General features: G+C 46.6%; 2 protein-coding genes and 1 long non-coding RNA gene across 4 annotated transcripts in view; 2 read left to right on the top strand and 1 right to left on the bottom strand.

Moving 5' to 3' along the window:
- The window catches only part of LOC309648134 (zinc finger protein 610-like), a 412,471-nt gene that overhangs the window by 97,152 nt on the left and 294,133 nt on the right, over nt 1-21,186 (top strand). The gene's annotated exons all lie outside the window — the stretch shown is intronic.
- Nucleotides 1,706-19,578, bottom strand: LOC309648334. 2 transcript variants are annotated; one of them, XR_014256598.1, is made up of 5 exons: nt 19,544-19,578; nt 18,492-18,597; nt 17,075-17,168; nt 12,460-13,032; nt 1,706-8,947 (listed from the first exon to the last, which is right to left on the bottom strand). It is a non-coding gene; the product is annotated as an uncharacterized lncRNA (long non-coding RNA). The 2 variants fall into 2 exon arrangements; XR_014256599.1 differs by lacking the exons at nt 18,492-18,597; nt 19,544-19,578 and adding an exon at nt 17,609-18,482 and having other exon boundaries at nt 12,460-12,650.
- The window catches only part of LOC309648189 (uncharacterized protein), a 284,457-nt gene continuing 275,903 nt past the window's right edge, over nt 12,633-21,186 (top strand). Inside the window, exon 1 of the mRNA XM_082436562.1 lies at nt 12,633-12,715. Coding sequence (XP_082292688.1) covers nt 12,701-12,715 — 15 coding nt within the window. The 5' untranslated portion in view covers nt 12,633-12,700. The remainder of the gene's footprint in view (nt 12,716-21,186) is intronic.

Below are 21,186 nucleotides of genomic sequence, written 5' to 3'. Positions count from 1 at the left end.
TAATGCATCGTGCATCTGCCTTGGGGACAGCGTTGTTCCCCACCCGGTGTACTGCCTGGCCCTCTTGGGCTCTGGCTGCCAATATTAAACACTGTTTTTCCTCTGGGGTGCAGCACGGGATAGTAAAGTCTGCAAATCCCCCCAAGTGAGATCAAAAGATCGCATTAACCGGGTAAACTCCTTCGTGAAAAGTTCAGGGTCCTCAGAAAAACTTGCCAATTTATCTTCTGCCAGACTTAGATCAGACATTGAGCAAGGCACATGGACTTCTATTCTTCCTTGATTTCCATCAGGAACTTTCTCTCAGAGGCAGAACGGTAGGGGCAGTTGGTTGGTAACTTACGCCACTGCGGGTGCTAGTTGGTCCAAGACTGGGCCCCTTGGGGTACAGAGAAGGAGCTCCTGAATATGGTGGGGGCCTCTCTCCTCACCCTTGGGTGCGCTTTCCCCTGGGATAAGGGCCTCAGCTGGAGGAGGGGCTCCTGCCTGTGAGATGGCCCTTACTGGAGCAGCCACTTACATGGCTATAGCGCCTTCCACCGGAGCAATAGTTAGCTATCCAAAAGTTTCCTTCCCTTGTCAAAATCCACCGTGCAATTTAATCAAGATTTGTACTTATTACTTTAGATGTATCCCCTCCAAAGTAGTCTCTCAACCTGGTGTTAATGGCCAAGAAACTGTCCCAAAGGAATAGTACAGAAGGTGTCCCCAGTGGTGTTAACAGTGAATGGGAACTGGTCTGACTGTAAATTGGAAGTAAAGGATCAGCCCCTGTCTTCCCTTCCCTACGACCCTTACATCAGGGCACTCCTCCGTTGGGCACTTCTAGTAATTGGGAAAAAAGTACCTTAAGTCTTGGAAGTTGATTCCCTTCAGTTTCCTTGTGCATGACGTGCTTAAGAATACCTGTTAAGAGGCCTTTTATCTAGGATGGACACAGTCCTTTAAATGATGCTTTTTCTAGTATGTATAATCCCCTGGTTATAGATTATGGGCATCTAATCTTCATCCAAAGATAGATCACAGTGATCAGCTTCAGAAACAAGCTTAGAATATCTTAACTCAATTAAGCTTTAGAATAACATAGCAACAAAGAGCTATTTGAAAAGTGAGTTTTAAGACAGCAGATACCTCAATTAGCAAAACTAAAATTTAATATCTGTTAAAACATAATTTTTCTTTTCTAAATAACCCTCAGTTTTACCAAATATAGCCAAATTAAGATTAATTTGTTTGTAAAATAAGTCTGGTTAATTAATAACATAGGCTTGTATTATAATTTGTCCAGTAAAGTGGTTGCCTTGATCAGTAAAATTTATAGAAACTATACCCAAGTGAAAAACACGTTTTTAAACCATTCTTTTTTCCACTGTGAGGGCATCAGCCTTGTAGCCAAGAAAGGGTTTAAACCATTAAATAAAAAATGGGGTTTGCCAGGGATCCGGGAAGAGCCAAGTGGCTGTCTTGGATTTCCCATAGCCCTGACTGTTCAATTTGCAGCTATTATTTACCGATTTAATTTCTCTCATTTAGGAGCAGACTGTGGCCATGCTACAAGGACATCAGGACGGCAAAAGTCTGACAATGAGGGGTTAATTTTCTTGCTGACAGATTTTACAACAAAAATAGTATGAACTTAGTGACATTCAGCAAACCCAGGTACAATAAAAATACTGTACTTAATGTTGATGATTCTAAAGACATGTCTGTATTAATTAACAAACTTTAATAACAACAAACTTTAATACCAGATATTAATTTAATATTAAATATTTCTCAGGTCATGTGAACCTGAAATCCATTTAGCTTAGTTTCTCTTATATTCAGAAATGTTTAATTTGTAAGCACTTACTTTTTTTTTTAAGCCAATTAAATTGAGCTCTTTTACAAATTAACCTTAGCAATACTATCTAAAGACAAGACCACGTAAGACACACATCTATCCAGACAGACGGAGATCTCATAGTTTCATTTTAAGACTTGTTCATAAGACAGGCATTGCAATACAAAACTTACCAGTCTATAAATACCAGTTGGAACAGTTACGTTTACAGACTTGAGTATAACAGGGACAGACCTAGAACGTACGTGTCCCTCCGGGTCCCTAAACACCCGTAGCATCTTCCTGTGGCCCGCCGTGCTGACTGCCAGCATTCCTCTGGTTCCGTGTCTGTAAACATCCACAGCGTTGTTCCTCTGGTCGGTACCTACATCTCGCATCGGAGTCCTAAAGCATTCGGGGTTGACCAGCTGCCTAAAAGGGGCACACACTGGGGGAGTGTCCTCCCCAGTCCTCCTGGCATCCACGGCCCCTCTAGGACCCGACCCCCCTCCTTCTTATCTTACCACTGCCCCTTTGTGGTCGCCAGCCGAAACCACTGAAATGTGTCTTGCGGGGCTCTGAGGAGCTCATTCTTCAGCAAGAGGCAAAGTGATTTATTAGACTAGGACGCCTGTGAGGCTTGCGGGTGGGCGAGAGGGTGCCGCCCCGGGAACTTAGTGGGCTCCTGTTTTATAATCAAAGGAAAAGTGGGGAGGGGGAGAGGACCACCTTCTTCCTCATTCTTGAGTAGACGTCAAGCTTCCATCATCAGCTCCGCCTCCACATCGGGTGGGGGATTTTTCTTGTCCCTGCAGAGTCAAACCGGGACTGTCATGGAGCAACGGAAATGAGGAGAAAAGGTGGTAACGTACACTAAAATATGATAAACCATCTCAGGTTTCAGCATAATGTCACCTCTTCCTTATATACTTGTTTTTAGTGTGCGCAGAGGAGCGTGACTAGGAATCATCAACTTCCTGAGCTCACTGGGCAGATGTGGGTCTCATGCCACCATTGTTTTATTTTTCGGGGGCGTGTCTCAGGCTTCTGTTGCATGGTTTTGTGGTTAAGCGAACCTGCTTTCTTGAGTGACCGTTAACTTACAGGGGTCTCGCATGCTTTTTTCTTTACTTGCAGTCCCCTAGTGGGATTAACTATCCAATCGCCTACTTTGTCCCTTTACTCTGTCCCTATCAACTTGAGTAAAGTCTATCTGCCAGTCCTTGGTGGCTCGTGGAGTCCTCTGTGTTGGCTCCCCATCTGGGGAGATCTGACCGCAGTATTTGGGTTATTTTCAGCACAAATCATGCAATTCTGAGTGACTCCCTGGATGGCCCTTTGTAGGTTAGGCCCCATTATATATTTCTGAATCCATCGTAAGGTGGCACCTCTCCCGTGGTGGGTACTGTTACGAATGTGCCGCAGCACGGTGTCCACGAGTGCCTCAGAAATCAAGTCAGTTCCATGTGCACTACATTCCTAGCCAGGCGAGGTGCGATCAAGAGTGAATCCCCACTCTTCGGCCCTCTCCTTGTCCTTTCCTGAATATTCCGGCTGGTATTTTGACAAGTCAGTCTGCGGGAGAAGTGACCCTATGATGGCTTGGTAATCGCCTGCCTTTGCTACTTTCTTTGCAGCCTGGTCAGCTAACCGGTTGCCTTTTGTTATATGAGTCTCACCCGTCTGGTGGCCTGGGCAGTGCATTACGGCCACTTGTGAGGCCTTGTGGACTGCTTCTAACAGTGACAAGATTTCAGAAGCATGTTTTATGTCTTTATTGTTTGAAGTGAGAAGCCCCCTTTCTTTCCAGATCGCGCCGTGAGCATGCACCACGGAGAATGCATAGCGAGAGTCTGTGTATATAATTCCTCGCTTGCCTTCAGGGAGTAGTAGGGCTCTTGTCTGAGTAATGATTTCTGCCTTCTGAGCTGAGCTCCCTGGGGGCAGGGCTTTTGCTTCAGCAATCCTTTCAAGGATTACCACCACATACCCAGCACGTCACCTACCTCGGTCCATGATGCTGCTTCTGAGAACAGTTCCGTACCTGCCTCAGCCAGGAGCTGTCTGTTCCATCTGGTCTGCTAGAGTACGCCAGCTCCACGACGTGCAGGCAGCTGTGCTCTGGGGATTGTGCAGCAACGGTCGGGAGCAGTGGTGGCTGGCTTTAGGGCTGCAGTGACCGGAAATGTTACACTGGGATTGTCTAAGAGAATGGCCTGGTACTTTCCCATTCTCCCAGAAGGCAGCCAGTAGCCCCCCTTTTTGTTCCAGTAAAGAAAAGGACATGGTGAGAGACATACACAGTGGGGGGTTGCCCAGGGTAAACCGCTCAGCTTCCAGAAGTCTGTTTCAAGGAGTTGCTACAGCTCAAAGGCAAGGTGGCCATCCCTTAACAGTGTGTTCTAGTTGTCTTGAGAATTAGGCAACAGGTCAAAGGATATTCCCCAGAGTTTGAATTAACACCCCAAGATTTGTCTGTCATGGATATATATAATCTGAAAGGTTTCTTTCAGTCTGGTTGTCCCAAAGCCAGAGCTGAGACTAACTTTGTTTTTATTGTTTCGAAGGCTGTTTGGCACTCTTTAGTCCAAGTAAGGGGCTCAAAATCATGTCCCTTTAAAGCCTCATAGAGGGGCTTTACTCTGAGCCTATAGTTCGGGATCCAGATCCGATGGAATCCTGCCATTCCCAGAAACACCCTCAGTTATCTGCAACTCTTGGGTGTTCCCAAGCCTGCAGTTGTTTTCTATCAGGCAAAAGACCCTGCTGCCCTTGGGAAAGGATAAAACCCAGCTACGTGACTTGTTGCTTACATACTTGAGCCTTTTTCTGGGAGACCTTACATTCACAGTTGGCCAAATAGTTCAGGGTTCTGATGGTATTTTGTAGACACTTATCATTTGTAGGGCTCGCTATGAGCAAATGGTCCACATTTTGGAGGAAGAGTCCTTCATCCAATATTAAGTTTCTAAGGTCCCTAGCCAACATTTCCCCAAACCAGGTAGGGGAATCCTTAAATCCTTGAGGCAGGACCGTCCAACAATACTGTTGGACTACCTGTCTTTCTGGGTCCTGCCATTCTAAAGCAAACAGCTGCTGTGATTCTCCTGCAATAGGAATGCAGAAAAAAAGCATCCTTCAAGTCAAAAACAGAACCAGCTGTTTGCTCCTGGAATAGTTGTGAGCAGAGTGTATGGATTAAGTACCACAGGGTGCAAATCTTGGATTTTTTCATTAATAGCCCTCAAGTCTGGGACAAAGAGATACTCTGTTGAGTTTGGCTGTTTGACTAGGAGGATAGGGATTTTATATGGGGACCTGCAAGGTTTAACCTGATTAAACCAACTTTTTGAGAACTGGCTAAATTCCCTTTGGGCCTCTTGGCTCAGAGGGTATTGTTGTAGATTAGGTGTCCCAGCGCATCCCTTTCTTTTTGCCACGCTGTGCGGCTTGCGGGATCGGGATCTTAGTTCCCTGACCAGAAATCGAACCCGGGCTACCGCAATGAAAGCGCCGAGTCCTAACCAGTGGACCACCAGGGAATTCCCTCCAGAGTCCTTTTTTTTTTTTTTTTAATTAATTAATTTTCGGCTGTGTTGGGTCTTCGTTTCTGTGCGAGGGCTTTCTCTAGTTGTGGCAAGCGGGGGCCACTCTTCATCGCGGTGCGCGGGCCTCTCACTGTCACAGCCTCTCCCATTGCGGAGCACAGGCTCCAGACGCGCAGGCTCAGTAGTTGTGGCACATGGGCTTAGTTGCTCCGCGGCATGTGGGATCTTCCCAGACCAGGGCTCGAACCCGTGTCTCCTGCATTGGCAGGCAGATTCCTAACCACTGCGCCACCAGGGAAGCCCCCAGAGTCCCTTTTTGACATGATTTGTATTGGCCATGCATTTTTGGCCTTCCCTGGGGTGCCATCGACCCACACTTCTGCCTTAACCTTTTCACAGACCTGGAGCGGGGGAATGGGGGTGGAGTGGGTGAGAGCTCAGCCTCCTTTTCTGGGGCGTCTGTGAGCGCCATCTTTAGGCTTACAGTATGCTCCCGTGGGACCCTGATGTCAGGCTGTTCTGGCGAAAAAGTTGTTTGAGTGCTTAATTTACAAAAGAGGGACGGATTGGACATGCCGGCATATATAAGAAACTGTGTTTCAGGGTGAGGTCCCCTAATTAGCATTCTAGAGGTTATAAGAAAGAAGGATTTTGTCCTTCTCCAGAAACGCCTGTGACTGGGATGGATTGAGATGTTTTCTGTGCCACCTTGGTGTTTACCACAGAATATGTTGCACCCGTATCTATCAGAAAGTCAGTCAACTTGTCCGCCACTGTCAGAGTTACCCGGGGCTCCTGTGGGGCTTCTTCAGAGCGTTGCTCTCTCTCTACCATAGGAGAGGCTCCCGTCTTTCTTTTTTTGTTTTCTTTCTTATTCCTTAGCCGAGCGCCGTCTTTTTTCCAATGCCCTCCCTCCTTACAGTAAGCACATTGTTCCCTCCCCAACGGGGCTCACTTCTCTCCAGGCTACTCGCCTTCCGGGAATCCAGTGCCGCCAACAGATAAGTGGCGTTAAGTCTTGCAAAGAGCTCCTTTCGTTGTTCCCCGTTGTTGAACACTTTAAAAACAACATCTACCAATTGAGAAGGGTTCATTCCAAATGCACCATCTAACTTTGTAATTTTCTTCTTATATCTGGGGCGCTTTGCCCAATGAAGGTCATATTTACCATTCTCGATTTTGGGGGCCTCAGGGTCTGCACCAATGTAACGCCTATAAGCTTGATAAATTCTTTCTAGAAACTCTGATGGATCCTCATTGGGTTTTTGGTGTATCTCTTGAATTCTGTTTAAGCTCTTTTGCCTAGCTACTCCCTGTCGAAGACCCGCTGAGATACACTTCCTGTAACGCTCTAGGTGCAGCATATCTCCGTTATTAGGTTCGCAGTCAGGCTCAGGAGGAACTGCCAGATTTGCTTCTGGAGTTCCACCTGGGTCCGCCAGATGGCACTGGTGCACTTCCTCTCTAGTCTTGTCAATGACCATCCTCCTTTCATCCCCAGTGAGCATCATACTCATAAGAGTGTGAATGTCCGCCCAAGAGGGATGATGAGTGACAAAGATAGACGTGAAAAGTTCAGTCATGTGGAGGTATGTAGGTTATGGTTTTTCCAGTTAAATAAATCAAATTGAGAATGGATTGTGCATCCATAGAAACCCAGCTGATTGGCCATCTGCATTAAGGCCTCCTACGGGGTATCGGTGCAAGGGAAATTGCCTGCTCCAGAAGTGGCTCCTGGTCAAATGGGGTGCCCTCCTGGGTCACAGACGGTGATACAAACTAGGCCCCTGTGCCCCAGAGGTTAACATAGAAACTTCTAATTGGTCCCCATAAGTAGGGGAAACAGGAGGTGGTGAAAGGAATGAATATGTTGGTGGCATGGGGGCAGTCGGAACAACCACTGGTGCCGCCTGCTTGGCCAGTGTTTTGAAATAATGTGTTCTCAGTCTCATTTTCTCCCTCTCCCTCTTGTAGAACAGATTTTCCCCTGGTTTTCCTTTCAGACCACTGTACCGTAAAGGCGGCAGTTGTCTGACTTCTTTTCCTCATGATGCAATAGCATAAATTCTTCTACATATGGAATCTCATCATTTTTACCTGCTCAATTCTAATTGCAAGGTTGTATAAGTGAGCCATTCAGGGCCCATTGCTCTCCTGATCCTAACATATACTGGGGCCACACACTATACAATAGAATAGCATCTCTTTTTAGTCATAGGCTCACAGCTATATTTTGCCCATTCATTTAAGATACGCCCCAAAAGGCTTTCCTTAGGGACATATATTTATAAGTTCAAGAGCAACAAAACACAAAAGGCACAAACAAATTCCATCGTGAATGAACGCAAAACAAAAGCAAACAAATTGGTTTACAGAGTTCCAACAAAAAATTCCCCTCTCCAACAGGGTACCCCAGTCAAATGCAAAACAAATTGGCTTTTCCCTTATAGGAAAAGCCCAAATTGAGAGGGCAGTTATGTTCCCAGTTGTACATGTCAGACATTCCTACTGTCTGGAGCCCGTCGATTCCATCTGTATGGAGCTCCCAGGTGTTGATTCCTTGCTCCCACTGCCAAGTGCTGGGGCAGCCGGTGCCGCTTCAGGGGATTTTGAAGGGAAGATCCTCAGGACAAGTGGTCCTGTCCGCTGCTAGGGCCTTACCTGAAAATTCCCCACCGGGGCTGACCACAGGCAGCAAGGCTCCCGGCCGGCTTCGCCAAAATCGATGAGTCCAAGGTCGTTCTGCTCGCTGCACGACAGGCCGGTAACTGAGAGGCGAGTTGCTGGCGCACGGCATAGCGACTTCTCATTCGGAAAAGAAGGCGGCGGACCAGTGTCTGCACGAGCCGTCTTCCCCAGTCAGATTTCGGGCTCCTTTTATACAGAGGGGTGCTGCGTGGCTGGTTGTTGCAGACAAGGTGACCGCGCCGGCCAAGGGGGCGAGCGGGCAAACGGGGGCTGGACTGCGGCCCCAGGGCCACTGCCGCACCGACTGCGCCGGCAACGCCCCGCACGCGCCCTGCCCCTGATGCAACAGCAGCCAAAGCCTCTGCGTGGTGTGTCTCCCCAGCCTGTTGTGGTCCAGGAAATGGTCCTCTCTTGTTGCTGCTTCCCATATTTATACTATTCAAGTCATTGGTCTTATAAGACTGTGTATTTGGTCACTTGTTTCAAGTCGCCTAGTCATCATTTTTACCAGAGGCTCAGTCACACACTTGGCAATGCAAGAACAATCTTTTTTTTTTTTTAATGGAAAGATCACATTCTTTTTTTTTTTTATTCTTTAAATTTATTTATTTATTTTTGGCTGTGTTGAGTCTTCGTTTCTGTGCGAGGGCTTTCTCTAGTTGCAGCAAGCAGGGGCCACTCTTCACTGAGGTGCGCGGGCTTCTCACTGTCGCGGCCTCTCTTGTTGCAGAGCACAGGCTCCAGACGCGCAGGCCCAGTAGTTGTGGCTCACGGGCCTAGTTGCTCCGCAGCATGTGGGATCTTCCCAGACCAGGGCTCGAACCCGTGTCCCCTGCACTGGCAGGCAGACTCTCAACCACTGTGCCACCAGGGAAGCCCAAGAAACAATCTTGTAAAATAGGCAGAACACAAGTAGTATAGTAACATTAATAAGGTCATAAGTAAGTATTTAAAAGAACTTCTATTAGGTGTGGCCCAGTATCTCCCCAGGTCTGTTGAACAGTCTCTTCTGCACCAATTGTTATCTTTAAGGTAAATGATATATTGTTATCGTACATAAAGTTCACTGAAGATGTCTAGACATACAAGGTGAGTGCTGAGTCACTACTGATGGAGAAGGAAACAGCATGTCCTAGGACGTGTGTGAGCCCCCGGGACAGACTGCCAAGTGAGTGTCCTTGGCTTCATGCAGGAAAGATTTCGAGAGCGAGCCATAGTAAAGTGAAAGCAAGTTGATTCAAAGAGATGCACATTCCGTAGGCAGAACACAGGCCTTCTCAGAAATTGAGAGTGGCGCTGGGATGTGGGGTTGGTTGGTTTTTATGGGCTGGGTAATCTCATATGCTAATGACTGGGAGGAATAGTTAACTACTTTAGGGAAGGGGCAGGATTTCTGGGGATTGGGCCACTGCCCACTTTTTGGGCTTTTATGGGCAGCCTGGGAACTGTCATGGCGCCTGTGGGCGTGTCGTTTGGCATATGCTAATACGTTGCTCTGAGAGGGAAACGAGGCTCGAGGTCCACTGGAAGTCGAATCTTCCGCCATTTTGGGCCTAGTTGGTTCTAACCAACCAGTTTTTGTCATATCCTGTTTTTCTCAATGCTTGTGTCCCCCTCTTCATTCTTTTAATGGTTGTGCCCTGCCACCTTCCTTCCTGTCTCACTGTGACACGTCCTGCCACCTTCCTTCCTGTCTCACTGTGACACGTTAGAGGATTGAGAATGTTACATGGCTGCGGCAAGAGGGATAAAAATTGATCTTTATGGTTGAGAAGACATTTCTGCCATTGGGGAGGTCTGGTTTACACAATGCACACGAGAGGGGAGGGAGGAGGACAAAATGGGCAGTGAAAAAATTTATGTTTAAATTTTTCCTGTCTTGCCTTAAACTGTGAGTTTTTATCTCATCAGTGTTTTCCCAGGAAGCAGGCATCTTACTCCATCCCACATCCTCTTACTGTGTGGGCAAGGGGACCAGGGGAGACAGAGAGGGACTGAGAGGGGAAAAGAAGAGTGGGCAAGATCAGAGGGCAATGTAGAGGCTGGGTGAGCGTCTTTCAAAGAGATGGTAAGAATGAAAGAAAAAGCAGTGAAAGTAGCAGATGGGTAAAATAGAGTGTACAGAAAATCGGGATCTCCAGGGAGGTGAAGGGATTAAGGCAGAATACGAGAGGAGCCCTTGATCAGTGGTAACAGCATTGTCAACGGTGGTGAGGCATATCCCATGGAGAGTCGGGGGAGGGGATACAAGAGTTGAACCCATGTCCTACAGAGAAGCTTGATGCTGGGAGGGGAAAAGAAGAGGAGAAACGAGGAGAGCAGAGGAAGAGAGCGAGCAGGAAGGAAGCACAGCCACCAGGGGGCGCTGGAGAGTGGGCAGGGAGAATAACAGGGACAGAAGGGGTGTAACCAGAGGGCAGAGAGGGAGCAGAGATGGGGGAAGAAAGAGGCAGAAATACATAGAGATGTAGGGTCATCAGAAAGGTCGGGGAGAAAGAGCATCAATAGGGGACACAAGTCGCAGAGTGGGGCAGGACAGGAGTGAGAAAATAGGAGGGGAGAAACAGCAGGAGAGTAGAGGGGAACAGAAAGACAGAGACATAGAAAGCAATAGGGAGACCGATAAACAGAATGAAATGGAAACGCAGAGCAGTGCAGGTGGAGACCTGGAGGTGATCACTCTGTAATACAGCCCAGCAGTGCGCAGCCCTTAGCACAGGGCCCTTGGCGCACGCTGTGCCCCCCACCCCCGTTACCAGGCAACGGTTACCAGGAGACCACTGAAGGGACGGTTAGAGTTGCCTTAGAGCTCCCATTCAGCCATTGGTCGGCGCCACTGTGAGCCCCTCCCTCAAGCGACCAACTGTCAATGAGTGACATTTAGTGGACCCATTCAGCCAAATGCCCGCAGAGTGGTGGTGGTCAGGCGGAGAGTGAAGTAAGAGAGGGATCCCGGCCTTCTCCCCTCCCCTTCTCCTTGGGCCGGCAGGGGAGCTGGGAGGCCGAGGGAACAGGCTGGGGGTGTGTCTTGCAGGGCTCCAGAGCCCTCACCAAGGCCGCCCACTGCCCGGGCCCTGAGGCAGCGGTGACCCTCTCCCCCATCCCCGCCTCTGCAACCTAATGGCAGCGGCAGTCTGCATGGGCCACTGTCTGCGGGACCTGGCCCCCTGCTGTTGGGCGGCCAGAGGAGCCGGAGGGCCAGTTGGGTCCTGGGTGCCTGGCTCTCTCAGCAGTCACAGCTGGGCAGGGTCTGGGGACCTGGCCCTGAGGGAGCTGCCAACTGAGATCATCATCTTTAGCCAGGCCTGGGCACTGGCGGTAGGACCCAAACCTGGTTCTGGACGAATGCTCTGGGGCAGGGTAACTGGCCCCCCTGCAGGGACCCCCTTCTCTTAGCGAGGCCTGGACCTCGGAGGGTGAAAGGTGTGCCTTGGCACCTTCCCCTTTCTTGTCAGGACAGAGAGTAACATTTGTTTGGTGGAGGTTTACAGGAACATCTTTACCTGACCATGACCTGACCTCAGGTACAAACGATCTGCCACCAAGATGTCTGCAACAACTAACCACACCCCTCCCTCACCGTTCCTATAAGAGGGCTTTGCTGGAAGCTTTCAGGGAGTTTGGGGTTTTTAAGGCATGAGCCACCCATCTCCTTGCATGGCCCTGCGGCAAACCTTTCTGTTCCAAATCCCAACGTTTTGGTATTGTTCGGCCTCACTGTGTGTCAGGCACAGGGACTTGAATTTTGGTAACAATACCAAGTGGAGTAAATCAGAAAGAGATAGACACATATGATATCACTTATATGTGGAATCTAAAAAAATGGTACAGATGAACTTATTGACAAAGCAGAACTAGACTCACAGACGTTGAAAACAAACATGGTTCCCAAAGGTGGAAGGAGGGGGAGAGATAAATTAGGAGTTTGGGATTTACAAATACACACTACTACATATAGAATAATTAAACAAGGATCTACTGTATAGCACAGGGAACTATATTCAGTATCTTATAATAACCTATAATGGAAAATAATCTGAAAAAGAAAATATAGGGACTTCCCTGTTGGTGCAGTGGTTAAGAATCTGCCTGCCAATGCAGGGGACACAGGTTCGAGCCCTGGTCCAGAAAGATCCCACATGCTCCGGAGCAGCTAGGCCTGTGCACCACAACTACTGAGCCTGCGCTTTAGAGCCCGTGCTCCGCAACAAGAGAAGCCACCGCAATGAGAAGTCCACGCACTGCAACGAACACCCAATGCAGCCATAAATAAATGAATGAATGAATAAAATATATATTCAATATATATATATATACTTCAGTTTAAAAAGGGATAAGCTACACTATTTGATCTTCAAAGATCTGTCATGCACTGAACAAAAAAAAAGTGTAGGAACTTACTTGTTGGTCTCTGTATGGGAGTTTACTGTCCTGAGCCCCTCCTGGGACAGTGGGCAGCAGGGGACTGTCTGTTCCGTATGCTGAGGTCTTCCCTGTGTGCTTGGTGGTGACTCAGGAAGGGGGTGTGCCGATTCCAAGCATTAAACAGCATCTTTCCAACTTTCAAGATCGACCTCTAAAGACTCTCTTGCCTGAGGAAGAAGCCCGGAAGAGGAGGAAGGGAAAAGAAAAGGAGTCAGAAATGGCTCTTTCTCAGGTAAAGTCATATTGTCAGTTGATGTTTCTGTCTGTCCTTCCCGAAATGCCCTTCTTTGGACTCGCTGATCTTGTCTGACTCTGAAGTATCCCGCCTGACACCTGTACAGTCACAGTCACCCGGGTCCTTCCCTCAGGGCCTGTCATCTCCACTTAGATCCCGTCTCCCCATGACCCAGTGACCTGGAACTTGTGAAGAGGGTCCACTGGGCCTAGTCCTGGGCAGGACTTCACACCCATGGACTTGGAGACGGGGTGTCAGTGCTGCTGGGCAGCAGGGATTGTTGAGAGGCCCCATCTGGATGCACTGTCTGCTCTCTGTAAACCAGGATAAAGAAGCTGCACATGCAAGTCAGGTAATAATATGCACTTACGCTGGTAAATTGTAGGAAACAGACTAATTACAGCAAATACCTTCTGACTCTTCATGCTGCATTAGAAGCGAAATGGGTGTGTCACTGATTTAAAAATTGTAATGATTGGGAATGGAATGGAAAGTTCAGAGATACATCAGTGATAGAGGGTGTTTCATTCTATTATTGATTTTAAACTTTGAAATCAACCTAAATCTCTGACACATGGAGATTCTTAACCCATTTTGATCATCTCCAGTCCTTGGAGGTTACCTTTTCACTGTGTTGGTTGCCTCCTCTGACACACAGAAGTTTCTCATTCTGATGCAGGTAAGGTTCCAGCTTTATACTTTTGCTGGTAGATACCCGGTTTCCCAGCACCGTTTGTTACTGAGACTGTGCTTTTTCTATTGTGTGGTATTGGCACCTTTGAAAATGCATTTTACCTATATGCAAAATTAATCTGGGCGTTCTGTACTGTTACGTTACATATCTGTGTTTATGCCAGTACCACACCATCTTGATTATTTCGTGATATGTTTTGCGCATTGACTTTTGGTATCCTGCAACTTTCCTAGAGGTTTTTAAAAATTTTATTTATTTTATTTTTGGTTGCATTGAATCTTTGTTGCTGCACGCAGGCTTTCTCTAGTTGCGGCGAGCAGGGTCTACTCTGTTGCGGTGCGTGGGCTTCTCATTGTGGTGGCTTCTGTTGTTGCAGAGCATAGGCACTAGGACGCACGGGCTTACTTGCTCTGCGGCATGTGGGATCTTCCCAGACCAGGGCTCGAACCCGTGTTCCCTGCATTGGCAGGCAGATTCTCAACCACTGTGCCACCAGGGAAGCCCTAGAGTTGTTTTTTGCTGTAGCAGTTTCCTTGTGGAATCTTTACTGCTTTTACATATAAAAGTTGTCATCTACGAAGAAAGATAATTTTCCTTTTTTCAATTTGGATAACTCTGATTTCTTTTTCTTGTCTAATTTCTCTGGTGAGGGCTTTCTGTACTTTGCTGGACAGTAGTGCAGAGAGTGTGTATCCTTGCCTTCTTCCTGATCTGAGAAGGAAAGCTTTCTAGTTGAGTGTTTATCTCTCTCTTTTTTTCTTTTTGGCCTTGCGTTGGGATCTTAGTTCCCTGACCAGGGATTGAACCTGGGCCACAACAGTGAAAGTGCTGAGTCCTAACCACTGGGCTGCCAGGGAATTCCCAGAGTTTTTATATCTTGAAATATAGCTGAATTTTGTGAAATGCGTTTTTCTGCATCAATTGAGACGAACATGTTTTTCCTTTATTCTGTTAATGTGGTGTATCACATTATTACTATAAAAAATCGATTAGGGGCTTCCCTGGTGGTGCAGTGGTTGAGAATCTGCCTGCCAGTGCAGGGAACACGGGTTCGATCCCTGGTCCGGGAAGATCCCACATGCCGCAGAGCAACTAAGCCCATGCGTCACAACTACTGAGCCCACATGCTCCAACTACTGAAGCCCACGCGCCTAGAGCCCGTGCTCTGCAGCAAGAGAAGCCACCGCAATGAGAAGTCCGCACACTGCAATGAAGAGTAGCCCCTGCTTGCCACAATTAGAGAAAGCCTATGCGCAGCAACGAAGACCCAACACAGCCAAAATAAATAAATAAAAATAAATTTTAAAAAAATCGATTAAAGTCCACTTGGTCATGAGGTAAAATCATTTTCATGTGTTGTTGAATTTGGTTTGGTACTATTTTGTTGAGGATTTTTGCTTCAGTATTCATCAGGGATATTGGTTTGTACTTTGCTTTGTGTGTCTTTCTCTGGGCTTGGTATAGAATCATGCAGGCTCCATTGAACGAGTTTGCCAGTGTTCGCTCTACAGCTCTTTGGAAGTTTTTTTCAAATCAGGATTAGAGGTAATTCTTCTGTAGAGGTTTGGTAGAATTATGCAGTGAAGTGATCTGGTTTTGGCTTTTTCCTTGTTTGAGATTTCTGATTACTGCTTGAACCTCTCTAGTTATAATTCTTTTCAATTTTTTTATTAAAGATAAGAGCTTAGTAGGCTGTATGTTTCATGAATTTACCTGTATCTTCCAGATTATGTAATTCGTAAGCATTATCGTTCACAGGACCCCTTACAGTTTTAAAAAACATCTCTGTGACAACAGTTGAAATCTCTCTTTATATGTTTTTAGTTATCTGAATCTTTTTTTTCTTACTCTAGCCAAGGTTTTGTAAATTTAATTTTTTCAAAACACCAACTCATAGTTTTTACTTTTATATTTTATATTCATTATCGTACATTTATCTCTGGTCTAATCTTTTTTATTTACCTCTTTCCTTTCATTAAATTTTAGTGTATTCTCTACTTACTTGAGTAGTAAAAATAGATTTCTGATTTGACTTCCCTGTTAGTACAGCTTTCACTACGTTTTATAAATTTTTGTATGTTTTCATTTTCATCCAGGTATTTAAAAAATTCCTTTGTGATTCCTTCTTTGACCCATTGGTTATTTATGAATACGTTGTTTTACGTCCACATTTTGGGGATTTTTCTGTTTTCCTTCTGCTGTTTATTTCTAATTTCATTGCTTTGTAGTTTGAGAAAATGCATTATGCTCTCAGTCTTCTTAAAATTAAGATTTCTTTTATGTCCTAACATGTGGTCTCTCATGGAGAATGTTTTATTTGTTCTTGGGAAGTGTGTGTTTTCTCCTGTTGTTGGGTAGAGTGATTTGCACATGTCTGTTAGGTCCAGTCGGTCTATAGCGTTGTTCAAGTCCTCTGTTTCCTTATTGATGTTCTCTTTGGTTCCACCCATCGAAAAAACTGGGATGTTAAAGTCTCATACGATTATTGTGCTGCTATTTCTGTCAATGTTTCCTTCATTTTTGGAGGGAGCTCTAATGTTAGATGTATATCTTCTTGGTGAATTGATCTTTTTAACAGTATATACTGTCCTTCATCTCTTGTATCAGCTTTTGTCTTTATATTGTCTGACATTGTGTAGTCACCCCGGGTCTCTTTAGGATGGAATGTCTTTTTCCACCCTTTCACTCTTGGCCTTTCCATGGCTGTAGATTTGTGATTGTTAATAGTTGCAGCTCTCTGACACACTTGCACACTGTACAGGGGTGAACGGCAGGAGCCCTGGCCAGCACTCTTCACTGCAACTTCAGAGGAAAAGCATCCAGTGTTTTCTTCTGATTATGATGTTTGTTTGGTGAAATGTTCTTGCTTCATAACAATATATTTTTTTCTATATTCCTTTTTGTCATGATTTTTAATTCTCCAGGAAGTTTTTATTATTGTGATAAGTCTTTTTCTTATTAATGTGTAACAGTAATTTAACATATTAACTTCTAATTTTGAGTCAGTGTTTTGTAAGTGGAATACACAAACTCTGTTTTGCATTTGTTAATACCTAGCTGTTTTAATTTTGGTGGATAAAACTGTATTTATATTTTTGAATATTGGTATTGTACAGAGATAGGAGTGAAAGTTTTATATTTTTCTCTGTATGTTTGTACCATTTTTCTTTTACTAGACCAGTATAAAAATAATGTTGACAAACTAAATTAAGTGCAGGTAATTCTTGTTCAAAAATGCTGAAACAAACGTGGATGAAAATGGTAATGGAAAATGTTATCCAAAAATATGTCACTAGACAACTCCTATCTTTTGTTTTTTCTTTGGCCAAGCCAAGCATCTTGTGGGATCTTTGAACCTGGGGCCACAGCAGTGAAATCACCTCCCTGGGCCCACAAGTTCCTATAAAGCCCCAATGTATAAGGGGACAGTGGCCTTAGGTGGGGAGACCTCATGTAACCCCAGCTTGAAAAAGTGAGTCTGAATCTAGTTCAGATGCTCTAAGTCCTCCAGAAAGAGCAGTTTAATAAAAGGCTTTGGGTTACGCTTTCAGAAGATAATATAGAGAGAGAGCTGGATATTCCACTTAATCAATAAATATTAGTGAAAAATCAGGAACAACTGAAAACTGTTCAGTGAGATAGACAAAAAACAAAAAGCTTACTTTTTTGGAAGCTTATCATTGTTTTCAGCCTGTCCTCCCAATTTGCTGAGGCCCAAGGCATCTTGAGATGAGTTTTATGTCTCTGACATACCACCTACGAGGAAGCAGAGTGGTCGAAATATTGAGAGAAAATCATCAACACAGCCAAGTTAGGTGTTTCTGTAACAGGTGGAGGAGTATCTGCAGGGAGAGTGAAGAAAATTGTAAAGGCGAACTTTCTGACCAGACAACGAACACACAAAAATGCTCGAGGCAGTAAGGCCTGGACGTCTAGGGGAGGCTGAGTGACTCAAGGCAGACGATCGTTGCCCGCCCTGTTCTCTGGGTCGTGTGTGGACCCACAGAGAAAACGGAAGCCTCCTCAGCGTCTGCTCCTGGAGATCACCCAGCTCGTGGGCGTGACAGGAACCACGTGGGATGATGGCGGGGGCGGGGGGTGGCCACACAGACGGTGCACACGGAGCCAATTCACTATATTTGTCTTTGATTATGTCTGGTTCCCTTGACAACACTGACACACCTGCTGTCACTCACTTCACAAACATCTCGTTGCAATTTCGTGTTCACTTCCTCAGATGCGATGAGGTCTTCTCTGGCCGTGTACAGACCTTCCTCCGGCTCTGTCACGTGAGTACGGAGGGCTGCCAGGCGCCCAGCCCCTTCATCTGGCTCTGCTCGCTTGACTGTTTGTCTGAGATTTCCCGGAGCTCGGGCACTCCAGCCAGGTCTTCCTCGTGAGAACCATCAGAGGATCTCTAACGGGGGAAAGAATCCTTAAACGGCCTTGTTTGGTGAGGGACAAAATAAAGCACTTCCAGGAAATCGCTAGGATCAAAACTGCCTTCTGCACGCTGCGGGCTCACACGACTGTCACGGCCACTCAGGTCTAAGCGGTGTGTTGGCCACAGGTTCCCAACAGACCTGCACAGACTGGACAGGTGAGATGAGAGGGAGACAAGGACTTGCCTTTCCGTTCGTGCTCGGCGTGTTTCCTTGCTCGTGGTTTATGTCAAGCACCCCCGTCTGTTAATGTCTTCTTCTGGTTTTTCTGCTCCTTAAGAATCATTAGCTAAGGGCCTTTCCTGGTGCTCCAGTGGATAACACTCGGCACTCCCAATGCAGGGGGCCCGGGTTTGATCCCTGGGGACTAGATCCCACATGCTGCGTGCACAGCGTGGCCAGTCAATCAAGTTAGAGAAATTCCCCCTCACATGTACTAAAATTACATTAACTCTCATCATAAATTTCAAGCAAGGTATGAGAACCCTGAACTGGTCAACCCCAGTCCGCCTGGTGGGAAGATGTGGAAAATGTGTTTAAAAGCAGGCAGAGTGGATCATCTTTTGAGTTTAAAGACAGTAACCGGAGCCCAATCATGACCAGAAGCAAATGTTAACCCAGTAAGAACCCCACTAACCCTGGTGGTGGTCCTTTCCACTTTCAGTTCAGCGATTTCTTTTTCTTTTTCAAGGAGCTGCGCTCTGCGTATGTTTAGTTCTTTAGTTCTTAACTGCTGCAAAATCCTGGAAAACAGAAATAGAAAAGAGAGTGAGAGACCCTCAAGACTGACTCCGGTCAAGCCTCTCCGGTCTTCACACAAAGGCACCTCCCGCCTTTGTGGGAAGACCCCTCTGACCCTCCAGAGAAAGAGGGGGTCCACCCAAGACCCCCCGGACCACCGTAACTCAGACCAGCCTTCACCCCTCCACCCCTGACCCCGGCATGCACACGGATCGGGGTGAGAAGGGAACGCAACCCCACCTTCTCAAGATCCAGGGAAGTCCAAGATGTTTTCCTGAACGTAAATCCTAACGCTAAAGTGGATAAAGATATATATATATATATATATATATATATATATATTTTTTTTTTTTTTAATATTTATTGATTTGGCTGCATCAGGTCTTAGTCGCAGCACAGGGGATCTCCGTTGCGGCATGGACATGACCAATGGCGCCCTCTTTGTAAAGGGGACTTCAGGGACGCTGTGCTAGCACACCGTCTCTGCCCGAGCAGCCGTTTAAGATGAAGCTGAAGCCTCTTGTTAGATTCTGAAAGAAGCTTGTCAACAATGTCTGATAAGCATTTATTACATTTTCCATTCATTTTTTCTGCCCTGCCTAAAATAGGAAAAACAAGAACTTCTAAAATTCAAGAACAAGTATGGCCATTATTTTAAAAGCGCCAAGCAGCGACGACATTGAGTGGCCTGTGCCCTGGCTCCCTAGGCTGTCAGCTTTCAAGTGAACCCAGAAGGGACTCAGCATTCTGAACCATACACAACTGCCAGACTCTAAATGCATCTGAAATGCAAAAACACATTCAGTGTACAAATCCAAGGGTGCTGTATACATTACAGCAGTGGACTAGTGTAGACTTCGGCTAAACATCTGTAGTAATGATAGTAACTATGAGCCCAGCTCAATTCACCTCTTAACAGAGTTCTAAACGATTTAAAGATTTAAGTACCTGATTATGTTGCATTTCTTGTAACTGATTTTTTTGCCTAAAATGGGAAAAACAAAACTCAGACTTCAAGAACAAGTATGGTGTTTTAAAAGCGCCAAGGAGGGGCTTCCCTGGTGGCGCAGTGGTTGAGAGTTTGCCTGCTAATGCAGAGGACACGGGTTCGAGCCCTGGTCTGGGGAGATCCCACATGCCACGGAGCAACTAGGCCCGTGAGCCACAACTGCTGAGCCTGCGCGTCTGGAGCCTGTGCTCCGCAACAAGAGAGGCCGCGATGGTGAGAGGTCTGCGCACCGCGATGAAGAGTGGCCCCCGCTTGCCACAACTAGAGAAAGCCCTCGCACAGAAACGAAGACCCAACACAGCCAAAATAAATAAATAAGTATATAAATAAATAAACCTTATAAAGAAAAAAAAAAAACGCCAAGGAGCGACGAAGGGCGTGGCCTGTGCCCTGCCTCCGTAGGCTGTCGCCTCCCACTGCCATCTCTAGTGGACTCTGCGCCGTCACCAGAGCTGACTCACAGGTACAGAGAAGGGCAGGGACATCGTTCGTTAGACGGTCCTTCCCCACTGCTGTTCAACAAAGGACCCAGGGGGCCTCAGGAGTGTCACCAGCCATTAACTGTCAGGTGGACTCAGCGAGCAGATTTACATGCAGAAACAAGCGGATTTTAAAGGGCATCAGCTTATATACACATTGGTGGAGGAATTTCCCAGTGTGTAAACCGAAGATCGAGTCTGGATTAAGCCGCTTGTGGGCTCTTCGTCGTGGCACGCAAGTGGGATCTAGTTCCCTGACCAGGGGTCAAACCCGGCCCCCTGCACTGGAAATGCAGAGTCCGACCCACCGGACCACCAGGGACGTCCCTGGCTCTGCTCTCTTGACTGCTCGTCCAGGATTTCCTGGCGCTCGATCACTTTAGCCAGGTCTTCCTCGTGGCTTAGGGAACAATCGGAAAGAATCCTTAAACAGCCTTGTTTGGTGAGGGACGAAATAAGGCACTTCCGGGAAATCGATAAGGTCAAAACTGCCTTCTGCACGCAGTGGGCTCACACACTCTCGTGGCCGCTCAGGAGAGAGTCAAAGAGGGGTCAGAAATCACTGCCTCAGCCCAGTGAGTCCACCACCCACCACAAGAACGGGACCACCAGAAATCATTCCCTCCCAAAATGAGGGCAAAACGGGGAAACGGGGTAAGGCTGGGAGGCAAAGCGGGAGACGTTAAACCCCTGTGGAACGCAAACTACACAGTACTCATACTTTAAAATGGTTTCTAAGTGGCGTATTGCTCTTATAAGTTTCTAACCAGTAAAAAATGTAAATCACATTGGAAGTTATGGTGAACATCGTTACGCATAAGTTTCCTCCAGATAAGAACCATTTCCTTAGCAGAGATAAAACGGCTCCTGTCAGAATATGAGCATTTTTTGAGGATCTTTATACACAGAGCAAAACTGGTTCTCCAGAAGAGCTAGTTACCGAATTACTCAGCAGTAGCTAGCGCTAAGAGCTAGCCAGCAGAAGACAGGGCAAGAAGAAAGGCCTCCTTCTCTGAGAGAACAGCATATTTACAAAGAAGCTACAGGAAAACAAAACATCCCAGGTGAGGAACTCAGCATGGCTGGGGCAGGTCAGAGAGGCC

Source organism: Balaenoptera physalus (genome assembly GCF_965194825.1).
Source record: "Balaenoptera physalus genome assembly, chromosome: 19".
Taxonomy (NCBI): domain Eukaryota; kingdom Metazoa; phylum Chordata; class Mammalia; order Artiodactyla; family Balaenopteridae; genus Balaenoptera; species Balaenoptera physalus.
The sequence above is the reverse complement of the archived record's forward strand: the minus strand, read 5'-3'. Positions and strand labels throughout refer to the sequence as shown.